This window comes from Balaenoptera ricei, chromosome 10 (genome assembly GCF_028023285.1).
Source record: "Balaenoptera ricei isolate mBalRic1 chromosome 10, mBalRic1.hap2, whole genome shotgun sequence".
Classification (NCBI taxonomy): Eukaryota; Metazoa; Chordata; class Mammalia; order Artiodactyla; family Balaenopteridae; genus Balaenoptera; species Balaenoptera ricei.
This window is the reverse complement of record NC_082648.1, coordinates 58,843,035-58,865,814: the sequence shown is the minus strand read 5'-3', so window position 1 is coordinate 58,865,814 and position 22,780 is coordinate 58,843,035. Positions and strand designations below refer to the sequence as shown.

General features: G+C 39.6%; 1 protein-coding gene across 3 annotated transcripts in view; it reads right to left on the bottom strand.

The window, feature by feature from the left end:
• The window catches only part of MYRFL (myelin regulatory factor like), a 116,530-nt gene that overhangs the window by 71,475 nt on the left and 22,275 nt on the right, over positions 1–22,780 (bottom strand). For all 3 annotated transcript variants that reach the window (XM_059936483.1, XM_059936484.1, XM_059936485.1), the window contains exon 2: positions 11,009–11,099. In XM_059936483.1, the coding sequence (XP_059792466.1) occupies positions 11,009–11,099 (91 nt within the window). The remainder of the gene's footprint in view (positions 1–11,008; positions 11,100–22,780) is intronic.

Below are 22,780 nucleotides of genomic sequence, written 5' to 3'. Positions count from 1 at the left end.
CCATTGGTCACTCCTTGAGGGGCTGTCTCTATCTCTACCTTCTACAGGAAATGGTTATAAAAATCAAGAAATTCTTATAGAATGATTTTATAAAATGAATAATTTGCTTTCTAAATCCCTTCCTCTCAGACACATAACTTGCTTTTGTTTTTTGGAGGATGAATGGCAAAGTGTGGTCTCCTGGGGGTTGAATGCCATGCAAACCAAAAGGAGTGCAAAACAGACTTTTCTCTCCAGCTGGTTGAGGTTATTAGCACATCCATGACATCTGCATGCTGCACCCAAAGCAGCCAGTTCTTTCAGATTGCAGCCAGGCTTGATCAAGGATTTACTGAGTACCTAGTACTTGCTCATAACTCTACTAAACACTAGGCAGGACTGCAGGACTCACAGTTTTAAGACACAAGGCTTCCTGTGAACACCCATCTGGGACTATTCACAATTCAACAGTCCAATCCTCAGTTTTCTCCAATGACTCCCCCGGGGTCTTCACATACAAATCACACCTTCTCTAAAGCTCTATTGCACAGTGATATCAACTCAGCACAGTGCCTGGTACAGAGTTATTACTTAATAAATATGAATTACTGCTTTTTACCTGACATATGGCCATAAATATGTTGTTTATATAAATTCATATATCAAGAGAGGGCATTCCTGACCACCAATCCAACATGGTAGCCTTCCCCCACCCCTCACTTTCTACTCCCTTGCCTTACACTTATTTTTCTTCATCTTACTGAATGACTTTATACTATACGCCATTGTCTTTCTCTTCCCACTGGAGTCGCATCACAACAACGGAGCACCAAGAGTGAAGGGATGGGAATGGCTCTCCCCAGGAGCAGGTGATAAGGAAATGCATTGCCTGCTGAGAACTTAAAAACAATACTTAAGTCCACAGAAAGTCAATCTGCTGTTTATCATTATTACCACACACCACCAACTCAAAGAAAAATGCCTGGGTGCCCTGCAGGGCAGACTGCTTTCCACCATATTGCCCTTGGTAAACTATTAGCAGGAACTTATCTGTTTTGTTCACTGTTGTACCCCATCACCCAATTACAGCATAAAAATAGTTGTTACTGAAAGTATTTTCTGGGGCTTCCCTGGTGGCGCAGTGGTTGAGAATCTGCCTGCCAATGCAGGCGACACGGGTTCGAGCCCTGGTCTGGGAAGATCCCACATGCCACGGAGCAACTAGGCCCGTGAGCCACAACTACTGAGCCTGCGCGTCTGGAGCCTGTGCTCCACAAGAGAGGCCGCGACCGTGAGAGGCCCGCGCACCGTGATGAAGAGTGGCCCCCACTTGCCACAACTAGAGAAAGCCCTCGCACAGAAACGAAGACCCAACACAGCCGTAAATAAATAAATAAATAAATAATTTAAAAAAGAAAAAAAAAAGTATTTTCTCCAGTTTTTCATGTGTATGATTCATGTCCTCCCATGCAGACATTCACTTAAGAGCGTGTCTTAATACTGTGTGTGTGTGTGTGTGTGTGTGTATCTCCTGCATAGTGCCCACTGGTGAGCACGTAGTAGGCACTTGATAAATACTTGATCAAACTTGCATAGGGTTTGTACCCACTACCCGGAAGTTGGGATGGGAAAGGGCCTTGGCAGAAATGTCATCAGTGAATAAAGTAGCCCAAGAAGATCATTTCATGACAGGGCAGTGGAAGCAAGAAAAGCAAGTTGCCACCCCTCCCCTTCGGCTCTATCTTGGCAAACTGCAAGAGCCCTGACCCTCTCACCGCTCCCCCCTGCTGCTTTAGAAATAGACAACCTTTATGGAGGACCTACTCTGGTCCAGGCACTGAGCTAACCCTTGCAGGTGTTGCTTCATCTAATCTCTGCTACCACCGTGTGAAAAGGTACTATTACTGCCCCTACACCACAGGCAATGAAACTGAGGCTTGATGAGGTTAAGTAACATACCCGAGATTATTCATCTGGCATCTAGTCAAACTGGAGTAAAGTGATCTATCACCAGAGTTTATACTCTAAAGAACACAATGTTTTCAATACAGCTATTTAAATATCCTAATCAAATTAATTACTATAAGTTATTTCATTTTCTACAAAATCTTTAGAATCTAGAAGTCACTGGTAATGTTTTCGCCCAGGATTCTGTTTAGCTTTTCTCCTGCTGCATCCGTTTGAACCCAGAAATCAAACCAGTCAATGAACTCAGCCTTTAACAAGCTCATCTCATAGAATTATGCGGATTACCTCACTCCGTTTCGCAACATCACAGTAAAGAGTTTATCAGCCCCACTCTACTGGTGGAGGAAGTAAAACATGCAGCTGGTCATTGACGCCTAACTCATTTTTCCTTCCAGCCTCAATAAGATATGTCCTAAGTGAAACCCAGAATATTAGATGCTTAAGCTCAACCATTAGAATGAAATGAAATGAAACCTGGAGTTGATTCCTCACGGACCTAATATGTCTCTAGGTTCCCCTCCTATGAAGTCACCCATTCAAACTTGTGATTAGCTGTCACCTCAGTGTCTTCAGCTAGTTCCCTCTTACCCCATCTGCAGCACCTCAAGGCCAGCCTAAACCTCGGTATACTGTCTACCCGCACTGAACACACTCAAACCAAACTGTATGACTTGGTCTGGGACTTGGGAGGTGGTCGGGAAGGAGGCATGTGCAAGTGACCTAAAGTAGGGCTTCTCAAACTGTAATATGCCTGTGAATCCCATGGGGATCCTGTTAACACTGCAGATTCTGATTCAGCGTTTTGGGGGCGGGGCCTGAGGTGCCACAGTCCTAGCTCCCAGGCGATGCTGCTGCTGCTGCTACAACCTGGCCTGCACTTTGAGTAAAGGAAGGAAGCAGGTGAATCTCTGGGCATTTCTGAATGAAACAAACCTGTCTTGAAGATTCACTGGTGACTTTTCCAGAGCCTTCCTTCTTCTACACACACACACACGGATACACACACAGACAGACACACAGACACACATGCACACAGACACACACAGATACACACACAGACACACACACACGGACACAGACACACACACGGACACACACACACAGACACACACAGACACACACACACACACAGACACACAAACACAGACACACACTTCTTGTCCTTTTTCACCGCAACCTCCAGGAATTTATGCTTTCCCCTAAATCTCTAGCCTCCCGCCCTCCAGGCGGCACTCCATACCTGGACATTTCCCGGTGTGTCCAGCCACCACAGCTCACCTGTGTGCCTAGTAGGTAACAAGCTGGCTAACCTAGGGGATCAGAGAGGACTTTTGCCTGCTCCTACTCCTCCTGGGCAGACAGCTGCCCTGGACTCCACCACGCAAGGAAATACAGGGTTAAGAGCAATTGTCAGGAATCTTCCCATCCTGACAGAACTGCCCCTGGTTCAACATACCAATTAGATTCAAACGGAAGGATGAGAATGTCCTGAGCAGCACATCCCAATGCTCATACGTGGGTACATGCTCCCAAAAGGGGCCCATGGCCACATAAGTTTGAGAACACTGCATAACGTTTCCCTTTCCCAGTTGCATATTAGCACAGCAAAGGCCCTGAGAAGTCCTGCAGTAAAGAAATACATTTAATTTTGTTTAAGCCAGTGAGTCACATACTTATTACTGATCATGGAACTTTTTTTCCCACAGCATCTCGGGGGACCAGTTTTCCATAGAGCATTTAGGGACATCTGTTTCACAGAGCCAATAATTCCATTTTTTAATATATTTGAGATTTGAAAATCTGCCCATGAGATTCAAATTTGCTCCTAGAAATTTTACAGCCTAATGTTCTCTTAAATAGCTTAAAGGGTTGTCATTGATACTTTTAAAAGGCAGAATTCATGGGCAATATAGTAGAGAGGAAGTAACTCAGGCTTTGTAGTAAATTCATGTTTGAATCCCAACTCTGCTATTTATTAGCTGGGAGCCCCAGCAAGAAAACCTGTATCCCAGCGCTGTTGTGAGGAATGCAACTAACCTGCAAAAAGAGAGCCTGGTATTTAGAAATACTCAACACTTGGGGTATTTGAATACATTGTACAGATGCAATGATCATTGGACCAGCCCAACAAATCCATGGTCACGGACTGGGACTGTTTCCACTTGTTCTCTCTTGGATTTCTATTGCAGCTCCACTTAACTGCATGCACCTGAGCCGTTTTTATCAGGCAATAGCAGCTTATCTGATCATAGGACTTTTCTTTAACGGGCCTGAACTCTGACAATCTTTGCAAACTATGGCTCAGGATCCATTCTGAGTCACACCTTTTGGCAGATAAATGTAGACCCACTTAATGTATTTCCCTGAGAGTCACGGAGTCTGAAACATCCCCTAAAACATCAATTAATCCAAAAGACAAATGTAGAAGAAAGGGCAGGTGTTCTAGAGCCAGGCATATTTTAATCCCAGCTTTGCCACTTATTGACATATGAAGAGTTACTTAACCTCTTTGTACTTCAGCCTCTTCATGTGTAAAATATGGATAATACTGTGCCTACTTGGAAGAGTTGATAAGAGAATGAAATGTGTAAAATCAAATATGCAATTAAATGAGTAAATATGTAAAGTGCAAAGAACAATGCCTAATACTTGGTAAATACTCAACAGTATTAACTCCTTCCTCTACCTCACTTACAAATGCCACACACCCACTCCCAAGGGTAGAGAGTGAATCTGATTGGGCAAACCATGTCGGAATCTCAGTAGCAATCGCCTATAGGGAGGTATCTCTGGTCTTGCTGGAAGGACCATTATTATCATGGAGACTAAGATCATATGATAGATTTTTGAACTCCCAGGTAGAAGGACAGCTCTTCGAATAAGACTTAAGACTTGTTCACTTTTCCCCACAAACAGCTAAAGTACTTTATGCCAGTTATAAAAGTGATCCAGATGATTAAACAGAACCCTGATGGAATCAGGTCTACCTTCTTTCGAGGAAAAGTCTTGTAGGGGACAGAAACTGACAACTTCTGGCAGGTTTTTTGTAGGCAGAGATGGTAAGGATATACCCATTGCCCACCCTTCTCACAGGAATTCATGGCAGCTGCGTGGATGGATTGAGAGGAATATGAAGGCAGGCACAAGGGCGATTAGTGCCTGGGTTCAGCCCATGCAGTGCCTGAAGCAGAAGAGCCAGCTCAGAGTGTGGGCTCAGACATGTGGCAACCCACCAGTTGTGTGTGTGTGTGTGTGTTTAACTAGCTTGCAAAATGTTGAGCCTCCCTTCTTCCCCACGGTCATTTTGGCAAGGATGTTTTTGTTGGCAAAGAGCAGCAAGAGGCAGGTACCAAAATACCTGCAAATAGGTTTCCCCATTACTATTGAGATTCACATCTTGTTCCACTCTCTGTCTTTCATGAGGGAGAGAAGGAAGGGCATTTACAGAAATGTCAAGGTAGGCTCAATAACAGATGGAGATGACAGAAGAGGGTCAGTGAACTTAAAGACAAATCAATAGAAATTATCCAGTATAAACAACAGAGAGGAAAGAAAAAGATTGAAAAAATTAACTGAGCCTCTGGGACCTGTCTACCATATCAAAGATCTAACATTTGTATCATTGGAGTCCTAGAGAGAGGAAAGAAAGACGTTGGTACAGAAACATAAATGTGAAGAAATAATGGCTAAAAACTTCCTAGAGGTAGTAAAAAAACAAAAATTTACAGATTAAAAAACTGAGCAAATCCCAAACAGTATAATCTCAAAGAAAACCATGCCCATATCCAGCCATGTTATAATAAACTTGCGGAAAACCAAAGATAAAACAGTATCTTGCAAGTGGAGAAAAATGATATATTACATACAAGGGAACAATGATTCAAATAACTGCCTATTTCTCATCAGAAACCATAGAAGTTGGAAGACAGAAGACAGTGCTGAGAAGAAAAGAACTTAACTGAGGACTCTGAATCCACAATCATTCCTGAGGACTCTGGCATTCCTTTCACAGTAATAGATAAAAGAAGTAGACAAAAATCAGCAAGGCTATAGAAAACTGGAAAAACAATGTCACCCAACTTGACCTAATTAGCATTTATAGAACACTTGACCCAACAACAGCAGAACACACATTCTTTTCAAGTGCACATGGAACATTCACCAAGATAGACCATATCCTGGGTCATAAAGCAAACCTTAACAAATTTAAAAGAATTAGAATTATATAGAGTATGTTCTCTGTCCATAATGGAATTAAACTACAAGTCAGTGACAGAAAAATACATGGAAAGTTCCCAAATATTTGGAAATTAACACAATTCCAGCCACCTAGGTAGAGTTAAAGAGGATGTCTCAAGGAAAATTAGGAAATATTTTAAGCTGAAAGAAAATCAAAATATAGCATATCAAAAATTGAGGAAGGCAGCTAAAGCCATATGGAGAGGGAAATGTATAGCATTGAATGATTAAATTAGAAAGCAAAGGATGACTTTAAATCAAGAACTAAGCTTCCACCTTAAGAAACTAAACAAAGAGGAGCAAACTAAACCCAAAGCAATGGGAAGGAAATAATGAGTAGAAATTAGTGAAATTGAAAACAAACACAATAGAGGAGATCAATGAAACCAATAGATACTTATTTGAAAAGGTCAACAAAACTTATACATTTCTAAAGAGACTAATTAAAAGAGAGAGAGAGAGAGGAAAGTGATTACCAATATAAGAAACAGAAGAGAATATCAGTACAGACTCCTTAGAGCCTGTAAAAGCCTATAAAAACATAATAAATACTATGAACAATTCTTTGCCTGTAAGTTTGACAATGAAATGGATCAATTCCCTGTGGAAAAAAGAAAACAAGCTACCAAAACTTATTTAAGCAGAAAGAGACAGCATAAATAGTCCTGAATTTATTGGATAAATTTAATTCATAGTAAGGTCTTCCAACAAAGAAAGCTACAGGCACAGAAGAGTTCATGGTGAATTCTATCAAACATTTAAGGAAAAAATAAATTCAATTCCACACAATCTCACCCAGTGAATTTAAAGGAGAAAACACTTCCCAACTAATTTTAGAAGTCTATCAATATCCTGATATCAAAGCCATAAAAATACAGTATAAGAAAACTGGAGACCAATAGATGCAAAATCCTCAAAGTAATTTTAGCAAATTGAATCTGGCTATACATAAAAAGATAATACTTTAAAACTAACTGAGGTTTATCCCAGGAATACAAGATTGGTTCAATATTCAAAAATTAGCAAAGTAATCCACCATAATAACAGACAGGGGAAACAAACATATGATCATATTAATAAATACAGAAATAACATTTGACAAAATTCAAGAGCCATTCATGATAAAATAATTCTCAGCAAACTAGGAGTAGAAGAGAATCTCCTTGACCTAATAAAGGGGATTACAAAAAAATCTTACAGCTAAATCATACATAATAATAAAAAATTGAGTGATTGCCCTCTAAGATCAGGGACAAGACAAGGATGTCTGATCTCTCTATTTCCCTATACAGCATCATAGTCAAAGTCCTACCCAGTTCAATAAGGCAAGAAAAAATATTCAAAGGCATACAGTTTTGAAAGAAAGACATACAACTGTTCCAATTTGCAGAAGACATGATTGTCAAGATATAAAAAGCCAAGAAATCTACAAAAAGCTCTTAAACTAGTAAATGGCTTCATTAAGATTTTAGGGCCTGAGGGCTTCCCTGGTGGCGCAGTGGTTGAGAGTCTGCCTGCCAATGCAGGGGACACGGGTTCGAGCCCTGGTCTGGGAAGATCCCACATGCCGCAGAGCAGCTGGGCCCGTGAGCCACAGCTACTGAGCCTGTGCGTCTGGAGCCTGTGCTCCGCAACAAGTGAGGCTGCGGTGGTGAGAGGCCCGCGCGCCGCGATGAAGAGTGGCCCCTGCTTGCCACAACTAGAGAAAGCCCTCACACAGAAACGAGGACCCAACACAGCCATAAATAAATAAATAAATAAAATTTAAAGAAAAAAAAAAAGATTTCAGGGCCTGGGAATTCCCTGGCAGCCCAGTGGTTAGGACTCGGCACTTTCACTGCTGGGGCCCGGATTTGATCCCTGGTCGGGGAACTAAAATCCCTCAAGCCATGTGGCCAGACCAAATAAAAAAAATTTTTTTTTTAATTTAAAAGATTAAAAAAAAAAAGATTGTAGGACCTAAGCCCAAAATATAAAAACCAATAATAGTTCTGTATATTGGCAATGAATAATTGGGAATTAAATTTGAAAAAAATTTAAAAACCACTATTACTTACAATAACTCAAAGAAAAACATAAAACATTTAGGTGTAGATCTAAACAAAATATATATAAGATTTGTATGCTAAAATTGTAAAATGCTGATGAAAAAAAAGCAAAGAAGGCCTAAATAAATGGAGAGGTATACTACGTTCATGGATTGGAAGACTCAATTTTGTGAGGATGTCGATTTTCCCCAAATGGATCTCTATACTTAATACAATCCTAATCTATACCCCAGCAGCACTGTATAGATATAAACAAGCTGATTTTAATATTTATGTGAGAAGTCAAAGGAATTAGAATAACCAAAACAATTTTACAAAAGAAGACAAATTTGGGGAACTTACACTATATGGTTTTAAGACTTATGATAAAACTACAGTAGTCAAGATAACGTGGTACTGACAAAATAACAGATATATAGATCAGTGGAACAGAATAAAAGAGTTTAGATATAGATCCACACAAATATGGTCATCTGATTTTTTACAACAGTGTAAAGACAATTCAATAGAGAAAGGTTATCCAGCAAGGGATTCTGAAAGTAACTGGACATGTATATACAAAGAAATTAATCTCAACTTATATCTCAAAACTTACATGGAAATTAATTCAAAATGGATCATAGACCTAAATGTAAAACTAAACTTTTAGAAGGAAACAGGAGAAAATCCTTGGGAACTTAAATTAGGCAATATCTATATTTCTTAGATATAAAGAACAAACCACATAAGAAAAATTTGATCTATTGGACATCATCAAAATTTAAAACTTCTGCTCTGGGAAAGACATTGTTAAGAGAATGAAAACATAAATTATAGACTTGGAGAAAGTATTCATAAATCACATATCCAATAAAGTTCTTATATCCAGAATATTTAAAGAATTTTCTAAACTCAAAAATAAGAAAACTTTAATTTTTTAAAATGGGCAAAAAATTTGAAAAAAGACTTCACCAAAGAAAACGTATGAATGGCAAACAACCACATGAAATAAGGCTCAACATCATTCGCTGATAGGAAAATGCAAATTAAAACAAAATGAGATACCACTATAAGCCTATTAGAATATATAGCTAGTGGTAATGTAAAATGGTATGGCCACTCTAGAAAATTTGGCAATTTTTATAAAGTTAAGCTTCCACTTACAACATGACCCAGCAGACTATCCAAAGTATTACCCTAGAGAAATTAGAACTCTTGATCACACAAACACCTGTGCATGAATATTTATAGAAGTTATTCATAATTGCCAAAAACTGGAAATAATCAAAACGTCCTTGAATGAGTGACTGGATAAACAAACTCTGTTACAACAATCCAACAGAGTTTTTCTCAGCAATAAAAAAGAATGAGCAAAGACATTATGCTTAGTGAGAGAAACTGGACTCATAATTATATATACCATATGGTTTCATTTATGTGACATTCAGAAAAAGCAAAACTATAAGGACAGAGAAAAGATCAGTGGTCACCAGAGGTTAGGGGTGTGTGTTGGGTTTGACCACAAAGTGGAAGTGTAGGGGGAACGTTTCAGGTGAGGGAACTGTTGTGTGTGGTAATCATGGCAGTAGTTGTACAACTCTATGAATTTGTCAAAACTCACAAAACCATACACAAGACAAAAATGGAATTTTATTGCATGTAAGTTTTTTAAAAGAAAGCTGGTGGGCTTCCCTGGTGGCACAGTGGTTAGGAGTCTGCCTGCCAATGCAGGGGACACGGGTTCGAGCCCTGGTCTGGGAAGATCCCACATGCCACGGAGCAACTAAGCCCGTGAGCCACAACTACTGAGCCTGCGCGTCTGGAGCCTGTGCTCTGCAACAAGAGAGGCCGCGATGGTGAGAGGCCCGCGCACCGCGATGAGGAGTGGCCCCCGCTTGCCGCAACTGGAGAGGGCCCTCGCGCAGAAACGAGGACCCAGCACAGCCATAAATAAATAAATAAATAAATAAATAAATAAATAAATAAATAAATAAATAAATAAAAAGAATAACACTTGTTGTTCACTATAGATTCTACAGACATTAAAAGTATAAAAAGGAAATATGATGAACAACTTTATGCCAGTAAATTCAAAACTTAGATGAAATATACAAATTCATTGAAAGATATAAACTGCCTAAGTTGATAACTACTAATTGATAACCTGAATTGCCCCATATCTATTAATGATATTGAATTGGAAGGTGAGGGCCTTCAGATTAAAACTAAATAAAACAAAAACAAAAACAAACAAACAAAAAACTCCAGGCCTAGCTGGCTTCACTGGTGAAATCTGCCAAAGATTTATAAAAGAAATAAGACCAACTCTACTCAAGCTCTTCTGGAAAACAGAAAAGAAGGAAGCACTTCCCAGTCCATTTAATTATTTCATAATTTAAAAAACACCAAATGGAGGGACTTCCCTGGTGGTACAGTGGTTAAGAATACACCTGCCAATGCAGGGAACACGGGTTCGATCCCTGGTGTGGGAAGATCCCACATGCCGCACAGCAACTAAGCCCGTGGGCCACAACTACTGAGCCTGCGCTTTAGAGCCCACGAGCCACAACTACTGAAGCCCGTGTGCCTAGAGCCCATGCTCCACAACAAGAGAAGCCACCACACCGCAACGAAGAGTAGCCCCCGCTCGCCGCAACTAGAGAAAGCCCACGTGCAGCAGCGAAGACCCAACGCAGCCAAACATAAATAATAAATAAATAAATTTATATTAAAAAAAAGTCAAACATTAAAAAAAAAAAAACGACCAAATGGAGAGCAGCACTCTCATTACTTACAAGGCCGCCAAATCAAAATCATTGCCCAAGAACTCCTCCAGCAGACTTGTATCCAGGGTCGGGTTCCCCAGAGTGCCACTGGCCCCTTGAGCTGCAAAGGCAATTGAAAATCTTGAGATTCATGAACTTTTCAGAATGGCTGATCACTAAAATTTCAAAGCAACTAAATGGCATAATGCATTTATTGAGAGTGTGGTCTTTCTTCCATTCAAATATTTCCTTCAGAAATCTTTTTAGATGTTACCCTCCTCGAGCAGCCTTCCCTGACTGTCCAAGGCTGGTTTAGGTGCTTTTTTATGTGCATTCATTAACACCATGTACTTTGCCTTATACACTATTATAATTGCTTGCTTTGGTGTTTGTTCCTCTATCTAAAGTCTTTAAGGGCGAGGACTGTGTCTTTCTTATTGTATCCACAAGGAGCTATGTTATGAAAAAGGCAGCAATTAACATTTATTGGCTAGCTGGCTGGCTGGCTGGCTGGATGAATGGATAGACTGATGATTGGCTATTGGTCTGATAGATTACTTCCAGTTAAGTTCAGCAAGAAGTTCAATATCTTGCTTCACATTTTTGTTAGACTTCCCAAAATGCAACACAATAGTTTTGCCCTTTTTCTTGATTTACAAAATGAAAATAAGCTTATTGGTTTCTTTCTGACCATAACAAAGACACTAGAATTTTTAAAGAATATAAAATATAGGGACTTCCCTAGTGGTCCAGTGGCTAAGACTCTGCGCTCCCAATGCAGGGGGCCCAGGTTTGATCCCTGGTCATGGAACTAGATCCCACATGCTGCCACTAAGAGTTCACATGCCGCAACTAAAGATCCTGCATGCTGCAACTAAGACCCGGTGCAGCCAAATAAATAAATAAATATATATATAACAAAAAAAAGAATATAAAATATAAAAATACGTTATAAAGAAGACAAAACAGGGGCTTCCCTGGTGGCGCAGTGGTTGAGAATCTGCCTGCCAATGCAGGGGACACGGGTTTGAGCCCTGGTCTGGGAAGATCCCACATGCCGCGGAGCAACTAGGCCTGTGAGCCACAACTACTGAGCCTGCACGTCTGGAGCCTGTGCTCCGCAACAAGAGAGGCCGCGACAGTGAGAGGCCCGCGCACCGCGAGGAAGAGTGGCCCCCGCTCGCCGCAACTAGAGAATGCCCTCGCACAGAAACGAAGACCCAACACACCCAAAAATAAATAAATTAATTAATTAATTAATTTTTAAAAAGTAATAAAATGCAATACCTGAACACTCCCCTTTAAAAAAAAAAAAAAGACAAAACAATCTTTCTTTGCAGATAACATGACTCTATACCTAGAAAAGTCAAGAGAAACAACTGACAATTAGAAGTGATCAGAAAAGTCAATAAAGTAAATGGTTAAAGTCAAATATAAAAACTAATTATTTTTGTATATACAAAAAATAACCAATCAAAAATTCAGATAAATATAATGAAAAAAAAAGAAGATTCCATTCAAAATAACAAAAAGCTTAAAATATCTAAACATATATTTAGGGACAACATTTTTTTTAAAAAGCTAATAAACTCTATGAAGGGTCATAAGAAGAGATTTCAATAAATGGAAAGAACTTCATTGTTCTTAGACTGAAAGATTCAATATTGAAAAGCTTTTACTAGACATTATTTATGATGTCTACCAAATACACAGTCATTTTCTGAGAACTTTCCCCTTACAAAAACAGTCTCCTGCAACCTTTACAGGCACCTGAATCAGAAAGAAAAAATCCATTGGTTGGCCAGTGACCACTTCAGTTATTTCTCCCAAAATTTAAACCAATAGACTTTAAAGCCGGTGGTTGAGATTAAGTCACTTAATAGCTACGGCAGAGGCCTGGAGTGATAGTCTAAATATTTCTGCCAGGTCCTTTACCCAGGTCCTTCATGATTTTTTATCCTTAATAAGGCTGGTTGTTCCCCTTCTACTCTAATTACATGACAAAGTCCTGTATACATCCAATAAACCCTTTTGAATTGGTTTGTATGTTATCTGAAATCAAATAATCCTCAAGAAAAATGTTCTGAAGTTCATCTGGAAAAATAAATACATAAAAATGACCAGAAAAATTAGGGAGGAAGGGGGTAAATAAGTACTGAGAAACACACAAGTGAACACATCAAAGGAACACAAATGAGTCCAGGATATATCAAGAAATATTACATATATATGGAATATATATATTTTATAATTATATAAATATTATATATATATACACACACATGATAGATGCATGATAAGCATATCCTTTGACACTAAGGAGGAAAGATTCATTATTCAATAAATGTTGTGGGGAAAATTGATTATATATTTGGGAGAAAAAAAACCTGGATCATTTTCCTGCTTCCACACCAAAACTGCAGATAGATCAAAGATTTCAACATAAATAAATGAAACCATAGAAAGAAAACACCAGTGACTATTCTTATGATCTTGACATAAAGAAGGTTTTCCCAAGCATGGCATGAAAGCCAAAAACTATTTTTAAAAAAAGATTGATACCGCGATGAGGAGTGGCCCCCGCTTGCCGCAACTAGAGAAAGCCCTCGCGCAGAAACGAAGACCCAACACAGCCATAAAATAAATAAATAAATTAAAAAAAAAAAAAAAAAAGATTGATAAAATTTTACTTTATCCTTTTTTGAGGGGAGAAGAATTTTTCACATTTTACTTTGAAATAATTTCTATCCTAAAGAGAAGCTACAAGAATACAAAGGAAGTCACATATACCCTTCACTCATATTCATCATTATTAACATTGTGTTACATTTGCATTATTCTCTCTGTCTCTGTCTTGTCTCTCTGTCTCTCTTTCTCTTTCTCTCTCTCTCTCTCTCTCACACACACACACACACACACAAAACACACAGATACACACCCACCTATACATACCATTCTGAACCATTTGAGGACAAGTGCCTTTACCCCTGAATACTTCAGTATATATTCCTATGTACAAAAACATAATCTTCACAACCACAATTAAATTATCAAAATCCAAAAACTTAACATTGACACAGTTTTATTGTACAATCTACATTCCATATTCAAATTTTGCCAATTGTCTCAATAATGTCATTTATAGCATTTTTTTCTGGTCCAGAATTTAATCCAGTATAACATAGTACATGTAGTTGTCATGCCTCTTTAGATTTTTTTTGAAGTGTGTAGGCTGTTTTACAGAACGTCCCTCAATTCTTGTTTGCCTCATATTTTCTCAAGGTTAAATTCAAGTTTTGTATGTTTGGCAAGAATATTACACAAATGATATTATGTCTCTCTTAGTGCCTTATATCAGGAGGATCATAGTGTCTCATTATTGATGTTAATTTTCATCCCTTGGTTAAGGTACTATCTGCCAACTTTCTCCACTATAAAGTTACTACTATTCTTTTTGTAATTTGTGGCAAGATACTTTGAGATTGTGCAAATATTTTGTTCCTCATTAAACTTTAATCTAACAGTTTTAGTATCCATTGGTGATCATAAGCATTTTAATCCATGAAAAAAGTTAAAGACAAACTGAGGAATATTTTCAATATACATGAAAAAGAGTAAATATCCATAATATCCAAAATGTTCTTTCAAATCAATGAGGTAACAGCTACACCCCAACAGAAAATAGTAAAGGGCTTTAAAAGGCAGTTCATAAAATAAAAAATCAAATTGGTTAATAAATGCACAAAACATGTTAAACATTACTAAGAAACAGAATTTAAAATATGAGAAAATTTTCTTTTTGCCTACCAAATTGGCATATACTCAAGGAATTAATAAAATCCACTGTTAATGCTGATGGAAATAAGATAACCCTCTTATGCACTGCTGATAGAAGTATATATTAAATAATCTGTCTGAAAAGTATTTAGCATATGTTTCCAAAAGAAATGAATGTGCGTATATACTTTGATCCAGAAATTCCACTTAATACACTTATGATAATACACTTAATATAATAACAGAAAACTGAGAATAAATGACCCCTTTTTTTTTTTAACATCTTTATTGGAGTATAACTGCTTTACAATGGTGTGTTAGTTTCTGCTGTATAACAAAGTGAATCAGCTATATGTATACATATATCCCCATATCCCCTTCCTCTTGCGTCTCCCTCCCACCCTCCCTATCCCACCCTTTTAGGGGGACACAAAGCACCGAGCTGATCTCCCTGTACTATGCAGCTGCTTCCCACTAGCTATCTATTTTACATTTGGTAGTGTATATATATGTCAGTGCCACTCTCCCACATCATCCCAGCTTACCCTTCCCCCTCCCCGTGTCCTCAAGTCCATTCTCTACATCTGCGTCTTTGAGAATAAATGACCATTAATTGACATTCATTCAATGAAATATCAGTACTCTGCAGCCATTTAATAAATTCTACAGCGTTTCAAGAGAAGGTGGCTTGCAAAATCTTATACCCACCCAATTTGTTTTCAAACGTAAAGGCAACAGACAATTCCAAAATTTAAAAGTTAAGGGTATAAAGCCCCCATGACTTCCTCTTGAAAATAACTCCTTGACAGTGAAATTCAGCCAAGCAAAAAATGAATCAAAAGAAAGAACTCAGAAATATAGAAATCAAAGAGGAAAAACTATGATGAACAGTGAATTCATATAAATATAGGATTTAAACTGAATATCTGAGGGAATTATGGTTGCAGATCAAAATGTAAAAGTAATAAACCCTTAAAAAGGAAAAAATATCAGCAACAAAAATTAGAAGGTAGGGCGAGGGAAAATGGGAAGAGATGTGGTATTAATCATCTTATTATTCATATCTCAGAGTTCATCTTCATTACCCTAAACCTGAACCATTTAGTAAAAAAATAACTATTCCAACTTTGTAGTAACTTTTAAAACCCCTTTCTTAATCTTGGAAGACTCCTTTAGAACTGATACCTCTAACAGTAAAGAAATAATTATTTAAATTCTGTAATTCCTTCAGTTTCCCTTCTTTTTATCCTATTAAATTCAACTAAAATTAATATTTTATATTATATTTAATATTTTCTTTAAATAGTGCATGTGAGCTAAGATCCATTTCTTACAAAGTTATTTCTACTATCTATCTAATTATCCATCCTTCTATCTGTAGCTATTCATAGAAAGATGATGAAATAATATTCCACCACAGCTGACACTAGTTAGATGGTAGAATTTAGAATGAGTTCTCTTTTTTTTTAAAATCCCTATTATACACTTTGGAAAATTATTTTGCACAATTTTGCACAATTTTGAATAAAATGATTTTCTAAAATAAGTAGGAAATCAAATTGCTAAAATAAACAAAAAAATATAGAAAAAGTCTAAACTGACAAACCCTGGAGTAAATGGAGAAAATTTCCACTCATGACCATCCCCCTACCCTTGCATAAAAGATAAAAGTACCAATGGCATCATGGGTCATGCTTCTCAAACTTTAACAAGATGATAATTCCTCTGCCATTTTCACAATTCTGGAACACAGACAAAAAAGAAAAGTACCCAAATTTTTTAATGAAGCCAGCATAAAACTGATGCCAAAAGCTGACAGAGATGAGATGCATAAAGAAAACTACAGACTAATATCATTTGTGAATAATATACCAAAATACTAAATAAAATGCCATCAAATAGAATTTAACATTTCCATTAAGAGAAAAATTCATCAAGAAACAAAAAGATATGAAAAAAAAAAAGAAACAAAAAGATAATTCAATATTGGAATTCATATATCAAAGGTAAAATAGTATTTGACCTTCTCAACTGATGCCAAGAAGGCATTAAACATTCAATATTGATTCCAATGAATACATGCTTAAGATTATATATATTTATACACATACATATACACATATCTATATCTCTCATATATGCTTAAGATTATATATATTTATACACATACATATACACATATATATTATATATATTTATACACATACATATACACATATCTATATCTCTCGTATACATATATGTGAGAGAAAACCTACATTAAATAACAGCATCACGTTCAATGGTTAAAAAATTAGAACTATTTCCGTTAATATTAGAAATATGTATTTTCATTACCTTGCTATTACACAATATGTCAACACCCCTAAATTAATCTATACATTTAAAACATCCACAATAAAAAATGTCTTAAAATAACAAAATGATTCTAAAGTGTAATAATGTAAAAATGCCCAGGAAAATAAAATCGAATAGGATCTGAAACAACTGGTATTTTTTTGGCTTTTGCCAACAGTGGTAAGCCAAAAGTTTTTTCTTTCATCGTAATGAAATCTGAAATAGATTATCGATAATTTAATAAGAACTTTATTAAACTTTGTGGACTTTTTTTCCAGGTATAATTTAAATATGCAATACTTCAGCTGTCTACCCTGCACACCCATATCCCTCATGTAATCCAGAGCCTTGAATTCTTCCCATGGGTAAGGTACCTTTGCACTAGATCCCTGCACTGGTTATAGGAGGTATAGGAGGGCCATTTCATCTTTATCTTTGGGCTTGCTAATTCATCCAAGGGCATTAAAACAAAATTTTAAAAATCTTGAGCACTTCCCAAATGGTAAAAATTGATGGGTGCCAGAGACAGGTGGAAGGGAGGGAGAAAAAAAGAGAAGGGAAAGGGAAGAGAAGAGAGATTGCCAACTCCATTCAGTGACATGAACTCAGAGGGAAATGGATGGAAGATATTTTTAAAAGTTGAGATGGTCAGAAATGACCTCATAGTGGAGTTTTGTCTTGAGCTAGCCTTTGAAGGAAGAAAGAGCAAGACAAGCCTCATTCATTCTTTATTAAGCACCTACTGTATGCCAAGCACTATACAAGGTTCTGAGGACACAGCCATGAAAAAAATTAACATGATCCCCTCAGGAGGCTTGGATTCTAACGGAGGGAAAGGTAGCAACAGTGGGGAAGGACTTACATGACATATGAGAAACAATAAATAAACAGGATCTTTTCGGGTGGTGATGAAAACAGAACAGAGTGGCATGATAGACGGTGGGGGAAGGAGCTCCTTTCAGTGTGGAGGCCTTTCTCAGGAAGGAGCCAGCCATGCAAAGATCAAGGGCAGAGCATGCCAGGTAGAGGGAACAGCACCGCAAGAGCCCAGGGCTGGACTGTGTTTGCGTGTTTGAGAAACAAATCAGTCCAGTGTGGCTAGAGCACAGGAGCACGGGGCAGGGGGCGGGATGCGGGGGGAGAGGAGGTGGCCAGAGCAACGAGAAGCCTTTGGAAAGTGAAATAATATGCTTTAATATGCTTTTATAAAAGGTCACTCTGGTTGCTTTGCGGGAAAGGACTATAAGGGAAAAAGAACGGAAGAAGGGAGGTCAACTTGAACACTATCGCGGTTGTTCAGGGACTTTCAGAGGGAGTCTGGAGTTCTTACTCTGGACCAAGCAAAAGGAGAAGTACTTTGCCCGACCTCATCAATCCTCATGACAGCCCTAGGGGGTGGACATTAATATTATTCCCAGTGTACAGAGAAGGCAAAGTGATTACACAGGTTAACTAGCTTGCCCAGGGTTACACAGCTAGTAAGTGACCTGCAGGGAAGCCAACGAGACCTACCCTGATTCTTGAGGGTGTTCTCACCCCCAGCCCCATTACTCCCCCGCCCTCGCCCCGTGTTCCTCTTCCTTCCCCAACAATGCCAGCCAACTGCAGAAAAGCAACTTGCCTCTACTACTTCACTGGGCTTTGGTCAAGCCAATTGCTAAGAGAAGCAGATGGAGGAAAAGATCTGTTTAGTTTCCACTGAAGCCCCTGCTGGTGTCCCATCTGCTTTATACAGCACCACCCCCAGCCCAACAAACACATACACACAGTTCCCCACATACAAGTAGGAAGTGGCCCAAAGATTCTCAGACCTGACCTTTGTGCCACTTGCTTTACATCACCCACCCTCTCCAACCTCCATCCCCAGGTAGAAATAAGAGATGGTCCACATCCACCCTCTCCAACTTCCATCCCCAGGTAGAAATAAGAGGTGGTCCACAGCATCCAGGACCTGCCCGTGTGGCTTGTGCAAACCTCTTAATGAACAAGGAGAGATGAGTCCTGGAGTAGCTGGCTTTCTCTAGGACTCCAAAGTCACAGCTGTGCTTTCCAGACCCTTAGGAAATTCCTCAACAAGATAAATCCACAGTGTCAGATAAAACGGTTTTCAGGAGGCTCTGCACACACAGGGCAACTCTCAAAAGCCTCTTAAAATAAATCGCATGCTTTTAAAAATAATCACTTTGCTCTAAATGTCTTAAACGCTGGTTTATAACACCCAAACCTGCAAAGAGTGTGTCCTCGGGCATCCCATCCCGTCAGGGAGGCTCAGTTTCAGACCTCAATTCCACCCTTTTCTACGTTTCTCTCTGTGGCTGGGAAGGGCTGTCACAGTCTTGCTCACAAAAGCAGAAGCTACCCAGGCCTCCGGGGAGTGCCAGAGAACTGCTCTAGGAAACAAGGAACCCCCTTCTTCACCCTAGTTCTCTGCCTTCCCTTCCAGGCACGCAACAGCTGCAGAATGGTCACCTGTCCTGTACCCTTGGACTTAGGCAGACAAGAAAAAAGTACGTGGTTATGAGGATCAATCCACCAGGGACGCCACAGATAAATCTAAGTTGCATCCGCAAGACCCGCTGACAGACATACACATGCCTTTGGGGAAACAGGGCTGTTCCAAAGGTATGGATAGGGTGTGCCCAGCAAGGACCTCCCTTTCTGCTTCCCACACACCTGCCCAGCCACCACCCCCCAGTCCTGTGTAAGGACACTTCTTGTTTCCACCCTAGGGACTCCCTTCCCACATCACTTCCCCAAACCCAGACACCCCCCTCCCTTCTTTATCTACTCTTTTGCCCTTTGTGCCAAAACAGCACTGCCCAGAGTATTCAAACGACAGGCAAGATGACAAAATTTGTCTGTTACAGCAGCTCTAGGTTTCTTAAAGATTCTAAAAAGCCACAGTGAGTGTCTCCCCCTTCCCCCCTTGATTGCCCTTTAAAGTTAAACATAAAGATAGTTTCCCTCTGATGTGCCAGTGCTCATGAGGAACTGGAGCAGAAATGTTCATGGCTATTCCAAAGAAGAAGGAGGAGGGGGGAAGCAGAGGAGAAGTTGGAGGAGAGGAGGAGAAACCAGACACCCATTTGCTAAGGTTACTTTTGTCTTGAAAATCCACTGAAAATAAAACTGGATTTAAAATCTAATGTCAGTGGTGAGAGCCACAGCCCGTTCAGTTAGCTAGTGAAGATAACATTTTCCCAGAGACATTTCCAATCATTAAAAGACTAATTGTGGGCTTCCCTGGTGGTGCAGTGGTTGAGAATCTGCCTGCTAATGCAGGGGACACGGGTTCGAGCCCTGGTCTGGGAAGATCCCACATGCCGCGGAGCAACTAGGCCCATGAGCCACAATTACTGAGCCTGCGCGTCTGGAGCCTGTGCTCCGCAACAAGAGAGGCCGCGATAGTGAGTGGCCCCCGCTTGCCACAACTAGAGAAAGCCCTTGCACAGAAACGAAGACCCAACACAGCCATAAATAAATAAATAAATAAATTAATTAAAAAAAAAAAAAGACTAACTGTTTCACTCATTTATTCAGCACTGACTTAGAGTTCACCATGTGTCCAGGAATAAAACTGGGGACGAGTTCACAGTCCAGCAAAAGGGACAGGAAGATCGGCCGCAGCAGCAGAGGGTGATAAGTGCCGGGATGGCGGTGGGCATCCTACTGCAGGAGCCTTTCTGTTAGGCTGGCCGGGCTGGGGCAAGGGCTTCCTGCAGGTGACACTTGAGAGGAATTTTTAAGGATAAGCAGAAGGTGATTTTAAAAAACATTCCAGGAACTGAAAAGAGTATGTGCCAATGAATTCATGGAGTCAGCAGCAGGACTCCCGTGGAAATGAGTGTGTGGTCTGGCCAGAGCTGGGAGGCAGGTGAAGAACGTGGCACGGACAGAACACCGCCCTTCATGGACCCCACTGCAAGCTCTGGGTACTTTTATTTCAGCCACTGTAGAAATTACATGTTGTGCGTCTGTTTCTCCACTCAACTTTAAGCCCCTCCAGGGTAGAAATTGCCTCTTTTTATATAGATCCTACACACTCAGGACAAGGCCTGGAATGTGGTAGTTATTCAATAAATATTGAATTTCTCAGATGAGTAATAACATTTGAATGGATAAATGTGATTATGAATGCTGGAAGGTGTATCTGGAGAAACTGGCGTATCTCAGAAACCTGATCATGAAGGTTCATAGGTATCAAGGTAAGGAATTTGCCTTACAGGTTATGAAGACGTTGCAATTTTTCATCAGACATTATCAGGTTTATATTTCTGAAAGGCCTTTCTGCCTGCTGTTGGGAGTGAAGCTGGGTGAGACTAGAGCAAAGAGACTAGTCAAGGACACTGCCAGCATTAGCCTTCCCTCACTAAATCACCCAACACACAATCAACAGGCACCTGCTATGGACCAGGCACAGTGCCAAGTGCTAGAGACACAAAGACAAGGGTGCCTTAGTAGTTAAGGGTCCTGGTTCTACAATCAGGCCTGAGGTCAATTCTGGCTGAAATGTTTCCCAGCTGTGCAACCTTGGGCAAATTACCTACCCTCTCTGTGCTTCAGTTTCCTTATCTATAGAATAAGGATAATAAGAGCATTTTCCTCATGGAGTTGTGAGGATTAAATGAGATAATGCATATAAGGTGCTTAGCACAGTTCCCAGCTCAATAAATACTACCTTTTGTCATAACCATCAGTTGCTGTGCTCAAGAGGTTCATAAACCAGTGAGAAAGACTGACATAAAAGCATACCGTGGCAGCTCGATGTGACAGCTGAGTGTACACAGAGCATTACGGGTCGCCTAAATGACTCAACAGGAGCAAAAGGTTGCCAGGTAAAGCTTCCAGGAACAGGGGTCCATGAGGCTTGAACTGTCCTCAGGGGCAGATCCTGGGGCCTTGAATGCCATGAAATTCTGATCTGGTGCAGTGGAAGTGGGGTCAGGAAGGTGGAAGAGTGTAGTGGTGTGCTCGTACAAGCTTGGGCACATCTCTTCCCAACTCCATATTTAGAGTTTTCACATTAGTAACTTGAAATCGGCTATAGTGGGAAGATTTACACCATGGAAATTGGTAAATATTACAAACTGAGAATTTCTGTCCAAAGATTTGGTTGTTAAACATTTACCAGCATACCCCTGGATGTGAGTAGTATTTGAGAGGAGAACCCTACTGGACTTTGTTACTGATTGGATTCTCCCATCTCTGTTTTGGTGGCCGGGTAGGAGTTGGTGTTGGTGCCTTGAGATAGGAAACAGGAGAGAGTTGGCTGAGGAGCCTGGAAGGAGCTGGAGGGGTTCATCTGCTCCAGGTCATGTCATGTCAATCCTGTTTTTGCACTCTTGGAGAGAGAAGTGAACTGCAGGGCACTGCCTCCAAGAAAACCTCCACCTAATGACCTGGAATCCCAGGAGTCTCCCCAGTCTTCCTTGTATAAGTAGTCCTGCATTGATTCAGGAAGAAGCTAATCAGTTCTTTCAAGCAGAGTTAACATGACCCATTGTTGGAAACAGTGACCAAATTAAAAGACTGTCTCTGGACTTTAACATGATATGAATCACCTGAAATTTACATGCCCGATACTCACAAGATAAAATGAAAATTAACCTTTATTCAACTTGAGTAAATAAATGGTTCAAGCACATTGTGTAACAGGATGGCAACACCCACATGGCTTTTCAATAACTG